The sequence below is a fragment of the Tachysurus fulvidraco genome, chromosome 11 (assembly GCF_022655615.1).
Source record: "Tachysurus fulvidraco isolate hzauxx_2018 chromosome 11, HZAU_PFXX_2.0, whole genome shotgun sequence".
Taxonomy (NCBI): Eukaryota; Metazoa; Chordata; class Actinopteri; order Siluriformes; family Bagridae; genus Tachysurus; species Tachysurus fulvidraco.
Window position 1 is genome coordinate 12887130 of NC_062528.1, and position 18478 is coordinate 12905607.

Genomic DNA, 18478 nt, shown 5'->3' on the forward strand with positions numbered 1-18478 from the left:
TATCATTCTGTTACACAGTGGAGCTTATGTCACTAAAACAAATTCCTCGCATGTGAAAACATGCCTGGCAATAAAGCTGATTTTGATTCTGATTTGAAATCTAAGCACGCAGCTTGATATGTAATCGGTTAATCTATAAAGTTGTGGACAGGTTATTTGTAAATAGAAAGTGCATCATAATAAATACAAATGTGCAGAACTGGAATATTATTGTCGTTAAGAAACAGCCCTTGCTCCTTCTCTTATTAGTCAATAATAAGAGATGCAGGCGGGTGCAGGTCGATATGATAATGTTTGCGCCCTCTTGTGGAATTCTTTGTAATTAACATTTGTTTACTGTAAGAGAGATGAATAAACAAGAAATACAGTGTCATCCTTCAGTGAGGTATGAATAAAGCATCTGACATGCAAAAAATAACTTTCGTACATGAATCTGTTATATCTCTAAAAAAAATTTTTTATAACTATTAGAAAAATATTTAACCACAGAATTTGAGCATTTAAAGAGGTGTATAAAAGAAATATAGCACACTATTTTTTTTAATTTATCTTTTAATAACTTTTCAAAATAAATACAAACAAATTGTTGCCTTTGTAAAAAATCTCCAGAAACTCTTCTTCAAAAGTTTTTTTTTTTTTTGACTCCCAATTGTAAAATTTCATTCCTCCATTCCTTGATCTTGAGTCTATGCAAGGAACACTGGGCATAAAGCAAAAATGGGATGGGATGCCAGTCCCCCACATATATGGGAAATGAAAATAATAATAATAATAATAATAATAATAATAATAATAATAATAATAATAATAATAATAGCCCTTATATGTGTACTGATTTAGGATATATGTAAATACATCAATTATAAGGGGTGTGTTAAAAGGGATGTGTGTTAAAATGCCTGTGTTACGTATGTGGGATTAAATCGGATATGGGATGAAAATCCACTATTATTACTTTTCTATTATATAACTATGTTGTCCAGCCATGTTTATGTCTAGGAGGGGTGTCTGGTCACGAGGGACTGCATGTGCCTCTTTTGCTGTTGCTGTGGAATCTGAATCTTTTTTTTGCTGACAAAGTGTCTCGTCCACCTCATCAACACCCCTGCATGTTTATATAGGTTTAACAGTTTAAATGTCTCTGTAGTATCACAGAGATAATAAAATTTATGAACAGATTGGTATAATGATATGTGAGAGATAAAAAGCAAATGATATTTATACCCATCATTAATAAAGAAAAGCAGGTAATGATCAATTATAGTATAATCTGTACATCAAGTATATAATTTCATTCCTGTTCTCTCTACTCATAAGACATTTATATGTGCAGTAAAGTATCAGTTTAGTTCAGAGTTTATGAATAAAATGTATGAGAGAGATTATTACTAAGCCTCTTCTACCCAGCCCTCCCCTCTATGGGTGTAATTGTGTATAAATGGAGCCTAGCACAGGCTGCTTTGATGACTGAGATTGTAAATAAAGGTACTCTTTAAACTTTCTCTTCATAAATTTTGGCTTAACAGCATGGACACATTGGGATTGATCATTTTTACTTTACTGCTGCTTACAGCTAGCAAAGGTAAATCATGACATGTTTGTAGTAAAGGATCAGATGCTGCTCATTGGGCTACTGGGAAAGTTTGGATTAATTGATTATTTACATTTATTGTGTGATGGTTCTGTTTTTCAGCAAACGATACAAATGTTCATGGCTGGACATGTGGCTATCGAGGACTTTGTAGAAAGCAGTGCTATGCCCAAGAATACATGGTGGGTTACCATGGCTGCCCTCACAGATACAGGTAATACACATTAATTCAAAAGGTATTATTAGCACATCAAATTTCATTTCCTATCCAATCCATAAAGTGCTCAAATTTATTAGCCAATATATTTCTGACATAATTATTCTATTTCTATCTAAACCTCAGTGTTTATGCTAAACAGATTCAAAGGCTTATATGAACTACACATATCTCTGCTCATTTACAGATGCTGTGCTTTGAGATTTTAACAAGTATTGATCGAATCCACTCCTGAAGAGCTGTTACTCCTACTCTATCTTGCCTTGTCGTATATAAAAGGAAACTTGCAAACATACACACACGATAAATGCTTCTTTGCTTATACATAGCAAATTAATTTTAAAACCCAGATATTTTATGTTAGGTGAATTTAGTAAAAATATGTTCAGAGTATGTATTTATTAAACACCTTAATTATAATAAATAAAACAAGATTGTGTTTAGTTCATGCAGAAGATTAACATTGTATACCTTTTGCATAAATTCAGACATGAAGCTTATGTAAAAGTATTGTGTTTATTTTCATAGAAATGCTAATGACGAAATTGTTTAAATATTAGTTATATGGAGCATTTAACCAATGTACAGTTAAAATTTCCAAACAAAAATGGCATTTGGCAAACGGCAAAGTGATGCAGTAGAAGAAAAGCATAGTAAAATGTAAAAAAGAAATAATAAAAGCTTAATTTTAATTGTATGTTTTTTGGGCAAACAGTGCCACATTAACTGATAAAACAGTGAAATTCATGGCAAAGACTGCAGCTATTCTGTAAAACTACATTGGAGTATAATTCTAACTATTAGAAAATAAATAGTTTACCCATTATTTGATTCATTTATTGAGAGAAATAAACACACATGGCTGTGTGTAGTCACCTGGGCTCCATTTCATACCTTGTTATGCCTCACACTTAGAACAATGTATGTAACAAAAAAAATATATAAACGATCTAAACTGAGTAAACTCTCTCTTGTATGTGTTCATAGAAAAAAAATCCAAGAAATTGACCAATCATTTTAATGAGTCTTAAAAAGGAAATAAAAAACATCACTATTTCCACTGTAATGCAGCTCAGAGATATCAGCACTTCAATAAACAGTCTTTTAGTAGATGCTGCTTATGAAAGATATTTAATATTTTGTTAAACCACTCATGTTCTCCATCATGAGGATCAGGCCAGTGTCACAAGGAATCATAGAGAAAGTTTACATTCACACAGAATGTTAAACCAAGACATTGAACCTTTAGGTACAAATATTGTGATGCCAAATGAACAGTTATAGCAGGACAAACTTTATACAACTTTCTTCACTGTAGGCTAACATTAGAGGGATATTAACAACACACTCTTTCCCAGTGAAAGAGCCAACTCCCTAACCCCCCACCCCCACCCAATTGCTGGGTCAATGCTGGTACACTGAGTTTCTGCTCAAGTTTACTTAGTCTTCTTCTCCACTGCCAATGTGTCATGAAGCTTTGACACACACCTTTCATATTGGTCCATCACCAATGTTCCGTTTCCATCAAAAAACACACCGACTGACTTTGTGAACTCTGTCGTCCTAGACTGCTTGTTTTTTCCATCTTTAAAGGTTGCTTTCAGGGTGTACTTATCGTCAAACCTACAAAAGATTGTTTCATCATTTAGTACATGTCTCCATCCAAACATCTAAATCTGGGAAAATGTGAGGTTTAGAAGAAAAAAAAACCTTTTAAGACTTGATGAAAGCTGCCAGAGGTGATCCGGGTCCATGCCAGTCGGGTCTTTTTGGACGGCCACAAGAAAGATGTTTTTCTCTTTGTAAGAGGTATACAAAGTTAGGATGCCCATCATTATGAAATATGTGTGAGGTCATTAAGGAAACAACAGTGAAAGTATTGGAGTTAGACAGTATTGTAGATTCTATTCAATTAAACTATCAAGGATTAAACTCTGATAAATACATTTTAAGTTTGTGGACTAATTTCAAGTTTATAGCTGATAACTAAACATCAAAAGTCAAATAAAAAATAAAAGGGCAACATACTGTAAATATGACTTCTGTTTAAGTTGTAAAGGATATGAAACAACACAGCATGCTAGTACAGGTTTGGACTCTGGGAATGGGTGCAGGTAGTCCCAAATTAAGGCTACAATGGCAAAAAGGCAGGAGATTGTACAAATGAAAAGACGTCCATCTACAAGGTTGAAATTCTCAACGTAACCATACTTCTCGATGAGTACCTAGCAATAGAAAAAGAAATGAGAGTAAGTCAGGGATAAATGAAACATGACACAACACAACACAACACTTTCACCTGCCTTCTTAGCTGCATCATCAAGAGAATTCTTCACAGCTGCACCATCCCATTTGTCAATCTTGACAGGCTTTTCATCAATCCTCCACTGAAAACACACAAAAAAAACATGTTTTTAGTAGATCTCCATGCAACTCCATTTTAAAATACATCCTATACAAACAACATTTATCCCAGTTTAAAATCATTTATATCTTCGATACTAAACAAATGACTGATGTAGCATCATGAGTTGCACACGGCGAAATAACCTAAATTCTAGCCATCGTGCTTAATGTAGTTAAATATCCTGGTGTTGAATTTTGTAGCTATATACCGATACTACAGCAGACTACAATATGATCCTCGGTTAAACCGTTAAATCTCGTTATAGAGCCAAACTGCTCGTTGTTTATTCGACACACCTTAACATGTATCAAGACGTGATTAAACCTTCGGAAACTTTAAACGTAGTGTAAATATCTATCGATATTTCGAGAATTCCTGTAAATCAGATTTACTTTTTTTTTTTTTTTTTAAAGGCTTCAGATTTCCGTTTGAAGCCGTTAGCCGTTAGCATGATCATAGCTCGTGCACATCTCTCTGTTTCTCACAAACAACGTCCGTTATTGAGGTTGTATAAAAGACAAAAGGATGACTAGGATCGCGCAAACGGTTTCCACACAAGCTGGAAAATATAATAACTAGTTCTTACTTTTTGTAGCAGACCATTCTTTCCATTTCTTGCTGCCATCTTCTCTTCCTGGTCATCCGTGTGACCTGGCTTACTCTGATTGGCTGAGCTCGTACGCCACGCACGCAGCCAACCCAAAACGCGGCGGGCTCGAGCTGCCTGATTTCCGCCAGCGTACCGGAAATGTGCTACCTCGTGTTGCTTCTATACAGATGTTTCTGAAAGCTTTTGTATGCATTTTGTTCTGTACTACTATACAATATAACCGTTAACTTCCATATTATCAGGTCCACAAACATCTCCATTTAGTTGCCAGTTTATTAGACACACACTCCATAATGTATGTTGGTGCTAAACAGGCAGGTTTGCTGCTGATCACCCACACAGCTCAAACCACTCTGGACAATGTCTTCAATGTCATTACATTTACGGCATTTAGCAGACACCCTTATTCAGAGTGACTTACAACTGAGCAACTGAGGGTTAAGGGCCTTGCTCAGGGGCCCAGCAGTGGCAGCATGGTGGACCTGGGGTTTGAACCCATGACCTTCCAATCAGTAGCCCAACACCTTAACCACTGAGCTACCCACACATATTGCAACACAGTCTGCAATACTGACAACATCTTGATATCCCAGTTGGACATATCTTAAACAAATTTGTCCTGAACCTATAATAAACTATAGCCAGCTAACACCACATTGGCTAAATGTGACTTTTAATGAGTCATTCAAACATTACAACAAACATTCCATTAACTTTGAATTTAAAAAAATTTCAATCATCTTCGGTAACTGTTTCATATTGGACAGAATAATTTAGTCACCGATCCAGAAAACCCACAGGAAACCCACAGACAAGCAAGAAAATAGAGTTTTATTTGGTATTTAGAATTGATTTACTCCAATATTTGTCATTTCTTTTAAGAACATTGTTCCTTTCCTTGTGGAAACAATAAGATTTGATTTTTGTTAACTTATGCATTATAAAATTTAAGATAAACTTTAACCAAATTGTACTGCTAATGAATAACATTATAATGCAGACTAATAGTGTTAAGCTGAACTGATAAACACATAATCCTCTGTCTTAAAATGTCATATGATTGGAATATTATTAAAATAAAATTAAAAATGCTTACATTTGGTCCCACCATTCACACATTTTACAAATCATAAACAACATTCTCCAAATGCCACTCAAACATACATGTCAAACACAACCAATACTTTTAACAATTCAAAAAATTAGATGAGATGTCTCATCCATTATTCTCTGTGCATTAATATACAGTCAAAACTCAAGCTAAACTCAAGCTTTAAAAAAAAAAGTATTATATAGCACCCATACAGTACTGAAAAGAGATTTAGAAGGGGTTTCATAAAATAAACATGGAGAAATGTGAATAGATGATAAATTTAAACAGATGAAAAATTGGCATATGAATAAAACCTCATAATTTCTATTAAAATAAAAAATAAACATTTTAGAAGTCTACAATGATTAAATGCAATATGCAGGTGCTTATTCAAGCATATAGTGCAATATATATTTTTCATTGAAAGTCAAGCTGGCCAAAACTTTAGCAATACTTTAAAATTGATCATATCAGACATGAAAGACATGAAAAAAAATACTCACTGTCCAAGCCTAATTAATACGGGGCAAATTGGTAATGTAAATTAAATATAAAGCAGAAAATAATCTTTCCAAGCAAGATTGGACAAAAAGAGCAAATGCAGCGAGTTGGGTAACAAAGCTTTTAGAGTTCTATCCAAGACAATCTAATTATCAGGTACTGTAAGAGGCTCTTGGGCAGAAACTGACTAAACTGAGCACTAATATGAACCCAACTGCCTGTTAAAGTACCACGTTTATAATTGACAGCATTTTCTTTGACAATTATGATTAGATTTATAGAAAATAATACACTGCATAAAACAGTGCATTATTTTGTAGTATTTATGTTTAATGGCTAAAAAATGAACAGTCCTACTTGCTGATTACGCAGTGCCAAATTAATTAGAGAAATACTAAGGGCACTCTGCAATATTTTCATCTGAGAAAGGAGATTTTATTTGGTAAAATTCTCTGAGATATATAGTTTGAAATGACAAGCACAAGCATAGTTGTCCCAGTCAATAAAACCATTCAAAAGATATCGGAATTCTCTGTCCTACAGACAGAGCCAGACTGGTTTGTCCCCTGTTAACAACTTTATTTAAGACTTTAATTAAAGTGTTTTATCTTCCTAGAAATCCTTCTTGACCTGCGTGGATTACGAGCTGCTCTACTATCTACACAAACCCAGGACCGTAGAGGATATTGATCAGAACTCATCCTATGCCTTTCTAATTTCTGGCCTTCTTTGTCAAACTGTCTTTGTAGCTTTAATGCCAGTTCTCTGTCCATTCTTTCTTGATGGATCCGCTCGACATATAAATCATTTTGTCTATATTGATGGTCACAGCTATCACAGCTTTCCATCTTGGATATTTTTATCCTCTTACTCTCCTCTAAATGTTTGGTCTTCTGGCTCCTCTTTTTTCCTCTTCTTGAGGTAGGTCTGTTAATTACACAACTTTTGACAGTAGGCTCATTCCTTAAGTCCTGAAGGTCCTCTATACCCTGATTATGACAAACTCCCATATGTTTGTCCACTATTGGTGATTTCAAGTTTTCAACTTTTCCTGAAGGTGAGCAATGTGGTTCACAATCACCACACTGCTTTTGAGTATCATAATTGCCAAGTGCCATCAATGTAGGATGTGCATTTGTAGACTGTGAGCCATTATCTTTGTTACACTGATCAAAAATCAACTGCCGCTTATTGTAGAGCAAATATTTTTGCTTTCTAGGCAAGTTTGTAGTTGCAGTACAATTGCAATCCTTTTCCGTACCCTGCAAGCCTTTCTCCATGGGACCACAGTTACAGGATTTGTTCTCTTGGTCTTCTTCAGAGCGCTTTGTAATGCTGTAATCATCCACCACAGGACTGGTGACGGTCCCTTTAGACATGAACTTGACACGTTGCCGATCTAGCTCGACCTGCTTCCACTTTTGCAGGATACTAGGACTGGCTTCATAGCTGGTGCTTTTCTGCAGGCTGTGGGTCAGGTTCCTGGGTGTGGACTTTACTATGGTGGGTTCCATTAACCGGCCATCTGGAAGTCTCTTAGGTGGTGTGCATGGTGAGCAAACTATGGGCTTGAAGTGGTTCAGCTCTTCTGAGATGCTGTCATTGCTCTCTGGGCTGACGGACCGCTCGGCTTTAGCGTGAGGCACTAAAGAGGAAGGAGGAGAAGCCAAGATGGAACGCCAGAAATGCCTCTTGTTAAGGGGAAGAACCGGTGCTGAGAAGGAACGACTGTTTTCAGATGATAGCAGTATTCCAGCGTTGAAACTATGACAAATACTGGCCTACAATAAGAGGAAATACAGGAATTATTATTATTATAATAACAGAAGAAAAAAACTAATTTTCTATTAGAACGGGATAGAACACAATTTTGAACACACATGACAACAATGTGAGTTGAAATCATTTTGCAGGTGTTAAGTTCTGTCATACTTTTTCTGGTGATGAAAGGTGTGATTGGGCTCTGACTTTTCTTTTTCCTTCCTCAGAATCTGTACAGCTTTGGCTTCTTTGTACCCTGATGTTGTACAGACTGTACGAAAAAAACAAAATGTTGGGGACATGAAAATTAATTTGCACACCCAATACAAGAAATTGTATAATGCAGATCCTTTTTTATGAATAGTCTTGATACCTTCTGCATAAAGCTGGGGAAAACCTTGATCTGCGCACGAATGCTGATGCATGCCTGGTTTTCATTCTCATAGGTTCTTCGTTCTCAGAGTCCGACAGCACTCCTAAAGACTGAAAAATACTACTTGTTACGAATAATAATTTTATGGGCTGCTAGCAATATCAGCTAAAATATTAACTACTTTATGGGTTTAAATTTTTTTTTTTTTTAAATACTGAGAACTACAAGTATTCATACTACATTCACACACACAGGAAATTACAGAGTAGTTAATAAAGCTACTGGGCACAGAAGGAAAATAAGAAATCCAGCACAGCCAATAACCAAAGAACCAAGGCTTAAACTTAAACTCTGAAGCTGTGAAGCAACAATACACCTTGCTAAGCCACTTATTAAACAAACAATTAAACATACAGATTCTTGAGATTGCTGCAGTCCAGAAGTTACCCCTTTCTTACGGCAGGGTAACTTCATTCTCTCTTCAGTTTCTTCATCAATCATCATCTGGAAGCACAATTTTTAGATTACTGTGATACTTTGAAAGTGGTTGTTAAAAGGTATTTCATATATTTTAACATCCCACATATGTCAATACATGTTATAAACTTAAAAAGATCCTTAAGTTACACTACCACAATTCGTCTGATTTTTGCATGCCAACCAACCTTATTCTTTTGTTTATCATACTCATGTTGCATTTCTCCAGGCTTACATATCTTTACAGGTGAACAGAAAACATCTGTGGAAGACAGGACAATAAATATCAGTGACCTGTGAAAATCTCAGCAACTTCAAAGATCAATCATAGCAAAACCAATCCACTACCTACTAGACTAGTAGATTGGTTTTATAATAACAAAGGCATCAGAAATGTAATCATATTTATACCCCAGGAAAATAGGATATGGTTAAAGACAAGAGTCTGTAAGTATGTTATGAAAATTATATTTGTTTTGTCCAATTAATGATATTTCTTATGTTTGTCAAATTGCCACATATTTTGACTTACAAAAGTAACTCTGTAAATCAAATAGCTCTAATTATTGTGTGCTATGGTTAGCACTTTACCTCTCTCTACAGGATAAAATAAAAACTCCCCAGTTGTGATCCACCGTTCGAGCTAGAAACATTAACGTAGAATTGTTTACATTATAGCTTGCGGTACTGAAGGACAGCAGAAAACAAAAGATGGTGATGTACTAAAGCAAATTTAAGGCCTACAGTAAAAAGTACAGACAATGTCACAGATGAAGTGAAGCCACACCCTCAGCGCATGCTGCCTAGTCTGAATATTATGCAAGAGAGAGAAAGTTTGTACACTGACAGACAAGATGAAAACACCTATAAAAACATGCGTTTAATCCAGTTTAAACAAAAGGAACAGATTACTAAAAAAAAAAGAAAAAAAGAAAAAAGTTCCAGTTTTAAGTATCTTCTAGTATGATGTGGAATAGTTTGAACTTTATTCTTTCGAAAGCGCACAAATACATTTCTGAAAACGTTGATGTAATTCAAGAGATTCAACAGACAAATACTGCTGTTACTCTGCAGCTGGCCCTTTGCTAGGTTTTCTGCTGAAGTGACAAATTCTTGGGCTGTTGTGTTTAATGGCTCTGTAGAAGCACGCAAACATACACTGGCCTTAGGGATGTTTTTCCTTTCCTGATTTGCTTGAAGCTTAAAGAGCACAACAGATCATCTACAAAGGTATATGCAGCCCAGTGCAATTTAAGTGAATGAACTAAAATGAGGTGAAAATATTTACAGTGATCACTCTAAACCAGTCACATGGGCTGTCCGTTTTCGACTCCAATAGTCCTTTTTCTTGATTCCAAAAATACACAAAACATATAAGAAAAAAATGAACAATGCAATAATGAGACAGAAGTATGGTATTATTAATAGCAGGACTGACATGGATGTCGATCAATAAATTATTCCGTGTGGTAACCTAGTGGTTAAGGTGTTGGGCTACCAATCAGAAGGCTGTGAGTTTGAATCCCAGGTCTACCAAGCTGACACTGTTGGGCCCATGAGAAAGGCGCTTAACCCTCAAATTAATCAATTGTATAAAAATAAGACAATGTAAGTCACTCTGGATAATGTAATCTGCCAAAATGCTGAAAATGTATATTATATACGCCTGTTCATATTAAACAACTTCCATTTTAGTGATTAACTAAAGCTTCAGAGTCGACTCTTCATTTAGGATGGAATCGAAGAGTCGATTCTTTCGACGGGATTCTTTTAAGAATCGACTCCCAGCCATAAATTAAATTATCCAGTGTATTTTCTTTTAGACCCGCGATTTAATTACGTCTTTGTAATTTCGCAGACTAACTGTTTCCATGTAAGAACAGTTATTGAGTTAATACAATCCCCATGTGTGCAAAACAGCTTGTTTACATCACCTTCCGAAGCCATCAGTCTGTCTCTCTGCTCCAGTCTACGGACGCATCTTTCCGGATAACTTTTCCGCACCATGTCCCAGAGCTCGGTGTTGACGAGGCTTTTCTCCCGGGACTGTTTGTTTCGGGCCCAGCTGGACACCCGCAGCCGGCAGGACGGGCAGCACAGACCGCTGCACTCCACCGTCCGCTTAAAGCACTGCAGACACACCGAGTGTCTACACGGCATAGTCACGGGCTCCAGGAGAATCTCACAGCAAACCGGACACCGAGCTTCTTCCAGAGTCAGACAGCGCACACGACGGTGATTAGAAACGGCTCCAGGCCTCGCTTTAGCCTGCTGTCCCAGTCTACTGACAGACCCGACGCACCCCGACGCCGCCATTTTCAGCTGCTTTTTTCACTCGGACGGTTTGAAAACAAACCCCGCCCCTTTTTTTGTACCAGGGGCGTGTTTACTTTTAATGTGTGGATTTGTGACTGAAAGCTGGACTTGTGTTCATTCCTACTAAACTTTACTGACTTTTAAAACACTTTCCTTGGTTTCTAGGAGGGAAAAAAGTCCCCTTAGACTTTAATGTATAGTTCCCAGGTGTTAATAAAGCAGTAAAATTAAATTACAGGTGAAATTTTATGGGAATTTAAAACCAAACAAACAAGCAAACATGTTTTGCAATCAGTCTTTGGCAGTGAATTGCTAAGGTTAAAAAAAACCCACAACATTATTAAAACATATATTAATAATATAAAAAACATATATTAATAATATATCATTATATATAAGCATAGTTTTTTGTTTCTGAGGGCGAAGATACGATTATAAATTAAAAATACCTGAACTTAGTTTTTCTAAACTAAGTCTGTACAGTAACTATAAGTAGAAGGAAACAATAATGCACACACCAAGTAAAAACGATTGTAACACCACTCCTGCTAACCTCGTCCGTTTGTCAGTTTAATACTTTCTTTTATTAAGATGTCCAGATAATTAAAATCCTCTGTGAGAGACAAGGTCTCTCCTCTCAACTGAAGGGAACATCACCCACACTTTTCACACAAGTTATCATCAGCTTAGATGCAGCTTTTAAACCAGTAGTAATTGTTGGAACTAATGTAAGTGAACTGATCTCTATATTTAATGTATTAATCGATTGCTTTAATTACACATGACATTCATATTTATATGTGTAATAGTACACCGATGTGCAGTCTATAAAGATGATCTTAACCCTGTTACAATATTTCTTCTGTGAGATGAGGGTCCATCCATATGATATTTGTTTTGTGTGAGTTGATACAAATAATAAATCACTGATTAAAGTGTAGACATGCTATAATTCTTCTGAACAATTTTTTATGATGATGATGACTTCAGATGCATGCTGGCATTCTTGACAGGTAACGTAATGATTCCTCAGAGAATAACGTGAGACACACAGCAACTGAAATTAAAAAAGGAAAGCACAGTTTAAATGGTTCAAGAATAGGGATGAATCAGAAATACACCAATGTGATTAGCTAGTTTGTAGTAAACTTTCAGCTTTATATAATAAATAAAACACAGAATCATTTTAAACTTACACAAACCCTTTAGAGCAAGCAAAAGGTCCAAAGGGTAGTTCTGTAGGCAGGCATATTGGACGGCACACACCACTGTAGTTTGTACAACTCCAGGGAAATGCTGCCATTGCATTTCCTTTAGCTGAAATGGAAAATTCATGCTATTTATGTTCATTTCAAGGATAAATTTTTCTATACTGATTTATTCACACAGACACATCATCATACATAACATATCAATAATTAGTTTTCTGTGAAACATTAAATGGCAAATATTAATGAGCACTTACCAGCAATTGCCAACATGATAAAAAACCACAGGAATAGCATTCTTTGATGGTTCATGGTCATCCCTTGATACTTCATTTCCTCTGGATGGTCCTTCTGGATGGTCTTTGAAAGACTATATCCTTATTTCTCAAAGGAGGAGCAAAAAAAGGGGTCTGAACAAATTCTGAACAAACCCTGAACTCCATATTGAATAATGCACTTTAAAAATTAAGTTAAAGCACATAATAAAATTGAGTTCATGTGATGGTACATAATTAAGTTTCCTGTGGGATAATTTAGTCATGGGACTCTTGTGGCATGGGTTTAAAAATAAAAAGCTGGGTAAATTTTCCTGGGGTGATGTTCTGAGTTCAGAGTTTTATAATTCATACGTAATTAATCAGTGATCACCTTTTCCACCTTTGTGTTATATTCATTCTGAAATTGTTATGCAGTTACCATCCCTATGGAGTGGTATATCCTCTCTTCCGGACCACTAGGTGGCGCAGTACGGCGAGTCCTGCAGAGAAAACAGCACCAAAGATGTTAGACAAATAAGGAAGACCATAAATTTCAATTTCATCAACGCATATTCGACAGTATGAATAAATCTGTGGAATAAAATTACAGAAGTATTTTTTATCACATTCTTAATTATGCTTAATGTAACAAAATTATGACCGCTACGGAAACGAAAGTCTAAATATGTCTAAATTTTTGCGCCTCTTCCTTTTTTTTTTAGCTGAGCTCTTTGGCCAAAATGGCGATGCAGCAGTAACGTTGAGGACAAACTGAATCTCACAACGACATGAAGGTATTGCAATTTAAAGTAAATGTTCTTGTCATTAAAAGTGTATTAATGATTATTATAAGTAAAACGTCCTTAAAATGTCAAGAGACGAATATTTCTGCCTATCTGTGTATATTATGATGAATGTTTTGACTTTGTAAACAAAATACTTAATAAAATTAATAGAATTTTGAATAGAATTTGGACCAGTAGATTTTTACAGCACAAATACAACAAATCACAACAACAACGACCTTTGGGTAAAAGGTTTGGTTTAAATTCGTGATTTTTCTGTATGTGATTTAAAACAACTTTAAAATTTATTTGTTGACAAATAAAGCTATTTACAAACACAGTAATATGCCACCTAACACACTATAGGACAGATGTTACATCACGAGTTTAAGGATATATTATATGTCTGTATATTTAATAACATCTCATCATGTCAGACAGCCGAAGGTGCAAGCCTGCAATTTTAATATGAAGATGTCACCTGGAAAGACCTCAGTCAACATTGTGAACTTGGGGAAAGTGGCTTACCAAAGTGCTCTACAGATACAGCAGCAATATGTTAGACAACATTTTGATTCTTCAATCCAAACTCCAAACACGTTACTCTTGTGTGAACACGATCCTGTTTACACCACTGGCATCCGTAGAGCGCTGTACCCTGCTGAAGAAGAGCAGAAACTGAGAGATCTGGGAGCAGATTTCTTTCGGACAAACCGTGGAGGCCTTATCACTTTTCACGGGCCAGGGCAGATGGTGTGTTATCCTATTTTAAATCTGGGCTGCTTTAAGAAGAGTGTGAGGTGGTATGTGTGTGAACTGGAAAAGACAGTTATTAAGATGTGCGGCAAGTTCGGAATTACAGCCTCCACCTCTCCGGACACTGGTGTCTGGGTTGGAAACAACAAAATATGTGCAATTGGTAAATCTGTTTTTTTTTTTTTTTTCTCCATTGTTTTACACAGACTGATGTTTAGAAATAATAAAAGAATGGTAACCTAGCAACATATTTTTAGGTATCCACTGTGGTAGGTACATCACTTCTCATGGTTTGGGACTGAACTGCAACACTGACATGAGCTGGTTTGACCACATCGTGCCCTGTGGTATTAAGGGAAAAGGAGTCACTTCACTCAGCCTTGAGCTCGGCCGGGACGTCACCATCGAAGAGGCAGCACCAGTGTTACTACAGACTTTCAGTGAACAGTTCAACTGCATGCTGAGTAAAGCTGAGTCTCTATAAAACCACTAAATACCTTTGCACTTTAAATTGATAAATGCTGTAGGACCCTTCTGCGAAGGGTAACCCTAATAAAACTTTACAAACCTGTGAAAGTCTCCTGATTAAATGCTCATCTGCTACAATGGGAAAATATTTTATTGAACTAAATTGTATCAGCAAATTATTAAGTAGTGAGTCTTCTCATAAATTGTTTTCATAGTTTTACTTTGTTTAGTATATGTTCATAGAAGCTATTGCAGACAGTTATACTGGAATGTCATATTGTCTAACTGCTGCTAATTTGAATACTAGCACTCAGCTTGTACATCTTCAGACTCTTGTCCAAAACATCATGTTTCTTTATACATAAAAAATGAATGTTTAGTACAGGACAGTTCACTAAAGAGCTGACACACAACAGCATGATATGCCAGTATAATATAAATTGTTTATTCTGGTCAGTGTTGCAGTGAATTTGGGAAGATTGTACCTGGAAATACACAGAAAGCCATTCCATTTTACATAATTTATTCCATATTACAGAATTTATTTATAAGTAACACCATTATACTGGTCAGGTTCCCAGGAACACTCAGTCTACCAGTAATAGACTCTAGATGGGATTATTTTGTAATAGATCACAAATGCGATTGCATAAATGCATCAAATGTAAAATAATAAATGCAATTGTTATGTTATGCCAAGTTAGACACCAGGGAAGGTGAGAAGGACTTGTACAAATTAGTGAGACAGCAAGATAGAGACAGGAAGGATTTGCAACAGATAGGGGTGATTAAAGATAGAGATGGAAAGGTACTGACAGGTGAGGAGAGTGTGCAGAGAAGATGGAAGGAGTATTTTGAGGAGCTGATGAATGAGAAGAATAAGAGGGAAAGAAGGGCTGAATAGTGTAGAGCAAGAAAAGATTATAAAGGATGAGGTGAGGAAGGGTCTGAGGTGAATCAAGAGTGAAAAGGCAGTTGGTCCAGTTGACATGCCTGTGGAGGTGTGGAAGTGTCCAGGAGAGACAGCAGTGGAGTTTCTATCTAGATTGTTCGACAGGATTTTAGAGAGTGAGAAGATGCCTGAGGAATGGAGAAGTGTTCTAGTGCTGATCTTTAAGAACAAGGGCGATGTGCAGATTTGTAGCAACATCAGAGGTATAAAGTTGCTGAGCCACACAACAAAGCTAAAGGGAAAGTGTAATGGAAGCTAGGTTAAGAAAGGAAGTGGATATTTGTGAGCAGTGGATGGCTTCATGCCCAGAAAGAGCATTTCTAGTGCAAATTTTTCTTTGAGAATGTTAAAGCAGAAGTACAGAGATGGTCTGAAGGAGCTATCTTTCTAAAGCTTTGTAGATTTAGAGAAAGTGTATGACAGGGTGCCGATAGAGGAGCTATGGTAATGTATAAGGATGTCAGGAGTGGCAGAGAAGTACGTCAGAGTAATTTGTGATGTATGAGAGGAGTATGACAGCAGGGAGATGTGCTGTAGGTCAGACAGAGGAGTTCAAGGTGGGGGTGGGGCTACGTGAAGGATTGGCATGGAATCCCTTCTTGTTTTCTATGATGATGGACAGATTGGCAGGCTGAAGTGAGACAGGAATCGCCATAGACAATGATGTTTGTGGATGACATTGTGATCTGTAGTGAGAGTAGAGAAAAGGTGGAGAACACTTGGAAAGGTGGAGGTCTGCATTGGAAAGAAGAGGAATAAAAGTCAGATGTAGTAAGAAAGAATCCAGTGTGACAGGGAGTGTAGAAAAGAGGTGAAGAGGCGAGTGCAGGTGGGTTAGAGTGGATGAAGAAAAGTGTCAGTAGTGTTGTGTGACAGAAGAATATCAGCAAGAATCAAAGGAAAGGTGTACAGGTCAGTAGTGCGAGCAGCTTTGCTGTTTGTTTTAGAGACTGTACCAGTGAGGAAAAGACATGATGCAGAGATGGAGGTAGCAGAGACTAGATGTTGAGGTTCTCTTTAGGAGTGACGAGAATGGACAGGATTAGGAATGAGCACATCAAAGGGACAGCTCAGGTTGTCTGTTTTGTGGACAAGGCCATTGAGATGGTTTGGACATGTACAGATGAGTGGTTATATTGGTATAGTGGTTATATATACCATGGTTATATTGGTAGAAGGATGTTGGAGATGGAGCTGCCAGGTAAGCGGTCAAGAGGAAGGCCAAAGAGGAGATATATGGATGTGTTGAAAGAGGATTTGAAGGTAATTGGTGCGAGAGTAAAGGATTCTGAGGATAGAGTTAGGTGGTAACAGATAATTCATGTGGAAAAAAAAATGGGAACAGCTGAAAGTAGAAGAAGAAGAAGAAGAAGAAGAAGAAGAAGAAGAAGAAGAAGAGGTCGATAATTTAGTTTGGCTTAAAAACAAAATTTATTTGGTATATTAATTAATATAAATCTTAGTAATTTTATGAGTTTGTTTACTTAAAGAAATGTATGACTAATCACCATTATTAAGTATTAGGTACCTGCACTGGGTTGTTGAAAGCTCTTCACAGATCAAACACAAAAATGTGTTGAAGCAGAGACAGGTAAGAATGTTTTATTTAATAAAATGTTAAGCAATATTGTGGTCACAAAATAGCAGTTTGGCATGAAAACCAAACGACAAAAAAAAAAACAAAAAAAAACAAGCAGAACAGCAACACATGGGCTAAACAAAAACTTCCTTTAATTACAGTTTACTTCAGCTTCATGAATTTGGGTAAAACCACCAGCATGCTATTTAAAAATTGTGAGCTGAATAAAATTTTACAGAACTACATTAACACAGTATCTTCACACTAATTTTACCCATACTTTTTGCATGATAAAAGTCTCTGAGTAGTTAATAAAACATTTTTTGAAACAAGAGTATTTGATTTATTAAAGAAGCAATGTCCATCAGGTTGGTCTATGAAGTCTCCTGATCGGTGATTTCACATGGACTTTTCCCCATGAACGCAGAGCAAAACAGTGGAAAAAGCTCAGTGTCCCACACGTTCCTGCATCTTCAGATCTCAGGTCTTTTGAATGATCAACCAACAATCAACAATCCATATCTGAGTGCAGTAATGGTTTCACTGATATGTCATCTAATAAGCAAGAACAGATTATAAAGAGTTCACCAATAGTTGGGAGCTCACAAGTCGATTGCTGTTTTGCACAATGCATTACAATACCTCATATACAGTAACTGCTGCTACTATATTAAGTGTTCATTCCAGTATTTTTGCACATGCACTATAGAACATACAGTATGTACACTGGTCAGTGCTGCTTATGTGTATTGTTTTTTGTGTAATGTCTTCTATTGTTTGTTTGCACTGTCTTTTGCGCTGCACTGTCTTTTTCTCTTTTGTCTTGCACTGTTTGCAACAGGTTGCATAGATTCACTTTATGCATCACAAGTTCTCCAATTACTCTGTTTTCAGGGTTACAATCACATACAACTATTGCATAAAACTGCATTGACAGCTGGATTGAAGGCTGTTTCATTTGTTTATTTATTTACATTTTACATTGTATTTATCTCTTTAATAGTACAACCAACTTTTATAAAAAATAAAAAAAACAGTAATGCTCAATTATAAAATTACTTTGTTGTTTTAAAGGATATTTAACACATGATACCATATATATTATATGATTACTTTGGAAAGACCTT

General features: G+C 36.2%; 4 protein-coding genes across 8 annotated transcripts; 2 read left to right on the forward strand and 2 right to left on the reverse strand.

The window, feature by feature from the left end:
• The first annotated feature begins 1320 nt into the window (after window positions 1-1320).
• defbl3 (defensin, beta-like 3) lies at window positions 1321-2460 on the forward strand. Its single transcript, XM_047820509.1, has 2 exons — window positions 1321-1582; window positions 1694-2460. The coding sequence occupies exons 1-2, from the start codon at window positions 1528-1530 to the stop codon at window positions 1807-1809; spliced, it is 171 nt and encodes a 56-aa protein (XP_047676465.1). The 5' UTR covers window positions 1321-1527; the 3' UTR covers window positions 1810-2460.
• A 352-nt stretch (window positions 2461-2812) lies between these two features.
• On the reverse strand, window positions 2813-4953 carry spcs2 (signal peptidase complex subunit 2). Its single transcript, XM_027145158.2, has 5 exons — window positions 4802-4953; window positions 4112-4195; window positions 3873-4033; window positions 3519-3653; window positions 2813-3431 (listed from the first exon to the last, which is right to left on the reverse strand). The coding sequence occupies exons 1-5, from the start codon at window positions 4838-4840 to the stop codon at window positions 3245-3247; spliced, it is 606 nt and encodes a 201-aa protein (XP_027000959.1). The 5' UTR covers window positions 4841-4953; the 3' UTR covers window positions 2813-3244.
• Window positions 4954-5635: 682 nt separating this feature from the next.
• Window positions 5636-11430, reverse strand: rnf169 (ring finger protein 169). Its single transcript, XM_027147805.2, has 6 exons — window positions 10965-11430; window positions 9219-9292; window positions 8968-9057; window positions 8554-8663; window positions 8352-8451; window positions 5636-8200 (listed from the first exon to the last, which is right to left on the reverse strand). The coding sequence occupies exons 1-6, from the start codon at window positions 11344-11346 to the stop codon at window positions 7010-7012; spliced, it is 1947 nt and encodes a 648-aa protein (XP_027003606.2). The 5' UTR covers window positions 11347-11430; the 3' UTR covers window positions 5636-7009.
• A 1843-nt stretch (window positions 11431-13273) lies between these two features.
• On the forward strand, window positions 13274-14923 carry lipt2 (lipoyl(octanoyl) transferase 2). 5 transcript variants are annotated; one of them, XM_027147806.2, is made up of 4 exons: window positions 13274-13423; window positions 13534-13605; window positions 14038-14515; window positions 14610-14923. In XM_027147806.2, exons 2-4 carry the CDS (start codon window positions 13600-13602, stop codon window positions 14834-14836), a joined length of 711 nt encoding a protein of 236 aa, XP_027003607.1. In that variant the 5' UTR covers window positions 13274-13423; window positions 13534-13599; the 3' UTR covers window positions 14837-14923. The 5 variants fall into 5 exon arrangements, with proteins under 5 accessions (XP_027003607.1, XP_027003609.1, XP_027003610.1 ...); XM_027147808.2 differs by having other exon boundaries at window positions 13275-13423; window positions 14034-14515; XM_027147809.2 differs by having other exon boundaries at window positions 13308-13390; window positions 14034-14515.
• The last annotated feature ends 3555 nt before the right edge of the window (window positions 14924-18478 follow it).

Coding starts and splice junctions, on each gene's coding strand:
- lipt2 (XM_027147806.2), top strand. Junction 14,516..14,609: donor CAACAAAATATGTGCAATTG/GTAAATCTGTTT, acceptor ACATATTTTTAG/GTATCCACTGTGGTAGGTAC.
- defbl3 (XM_047820509.1), top strand. CDS start 1,528: ATGGACACATTGGGATTGATCATTTTTACTTTACTGCTGCTTACAGCT. Junction 1,583..1,693: donor GCTGCTTACAGCTAGCAAAG/GTAAATCATGAC, acceptor TCTGTTTTTCAG/CAAACGATACAAATGTTCAT.
- spcs2 (XM_027145158.2), bottom strand. CDS start 4,840: ATGGCAGCAAGAAATGGAAAGAATGGTCTGCTACAAAAA. Junction 4,196..4,801: donor AGAATGGTCTGCTACAAAAA/GTAAGAACTAGT, acceptor GTGTGTTTTCAG/TGGAGGATTGATGAAAAGCC. Junction 4,034..4,111: donor TTGATGATGCAGCTAAGAAG/GCAGGTGAAAGT, acceptor TTCTATTGCTAG/GTACTCATCGAGAAGTATGG.
- rnf169 (XM_027147805.2), bottom strand. CDS start 11,346: ATGGCGGCGTCGGGGTGCGTCGGGTCTGTCAGTAGACTGGGACAGCAG. Junction 9,058..9,218: donor ATGATAAACAAAAGAATAAG/GTTGGTTGGCAT, acceptor TTGTGCTTCCAG/ATGATGATTGATGAAGAAAC. Junction 8,452..8,553: donor TCCCCAGCTTTATGCAGAAG/GTATCAAGACTA, acceptor TTTTTCGTACAG/TCTGTACAACATCAGGGTAC.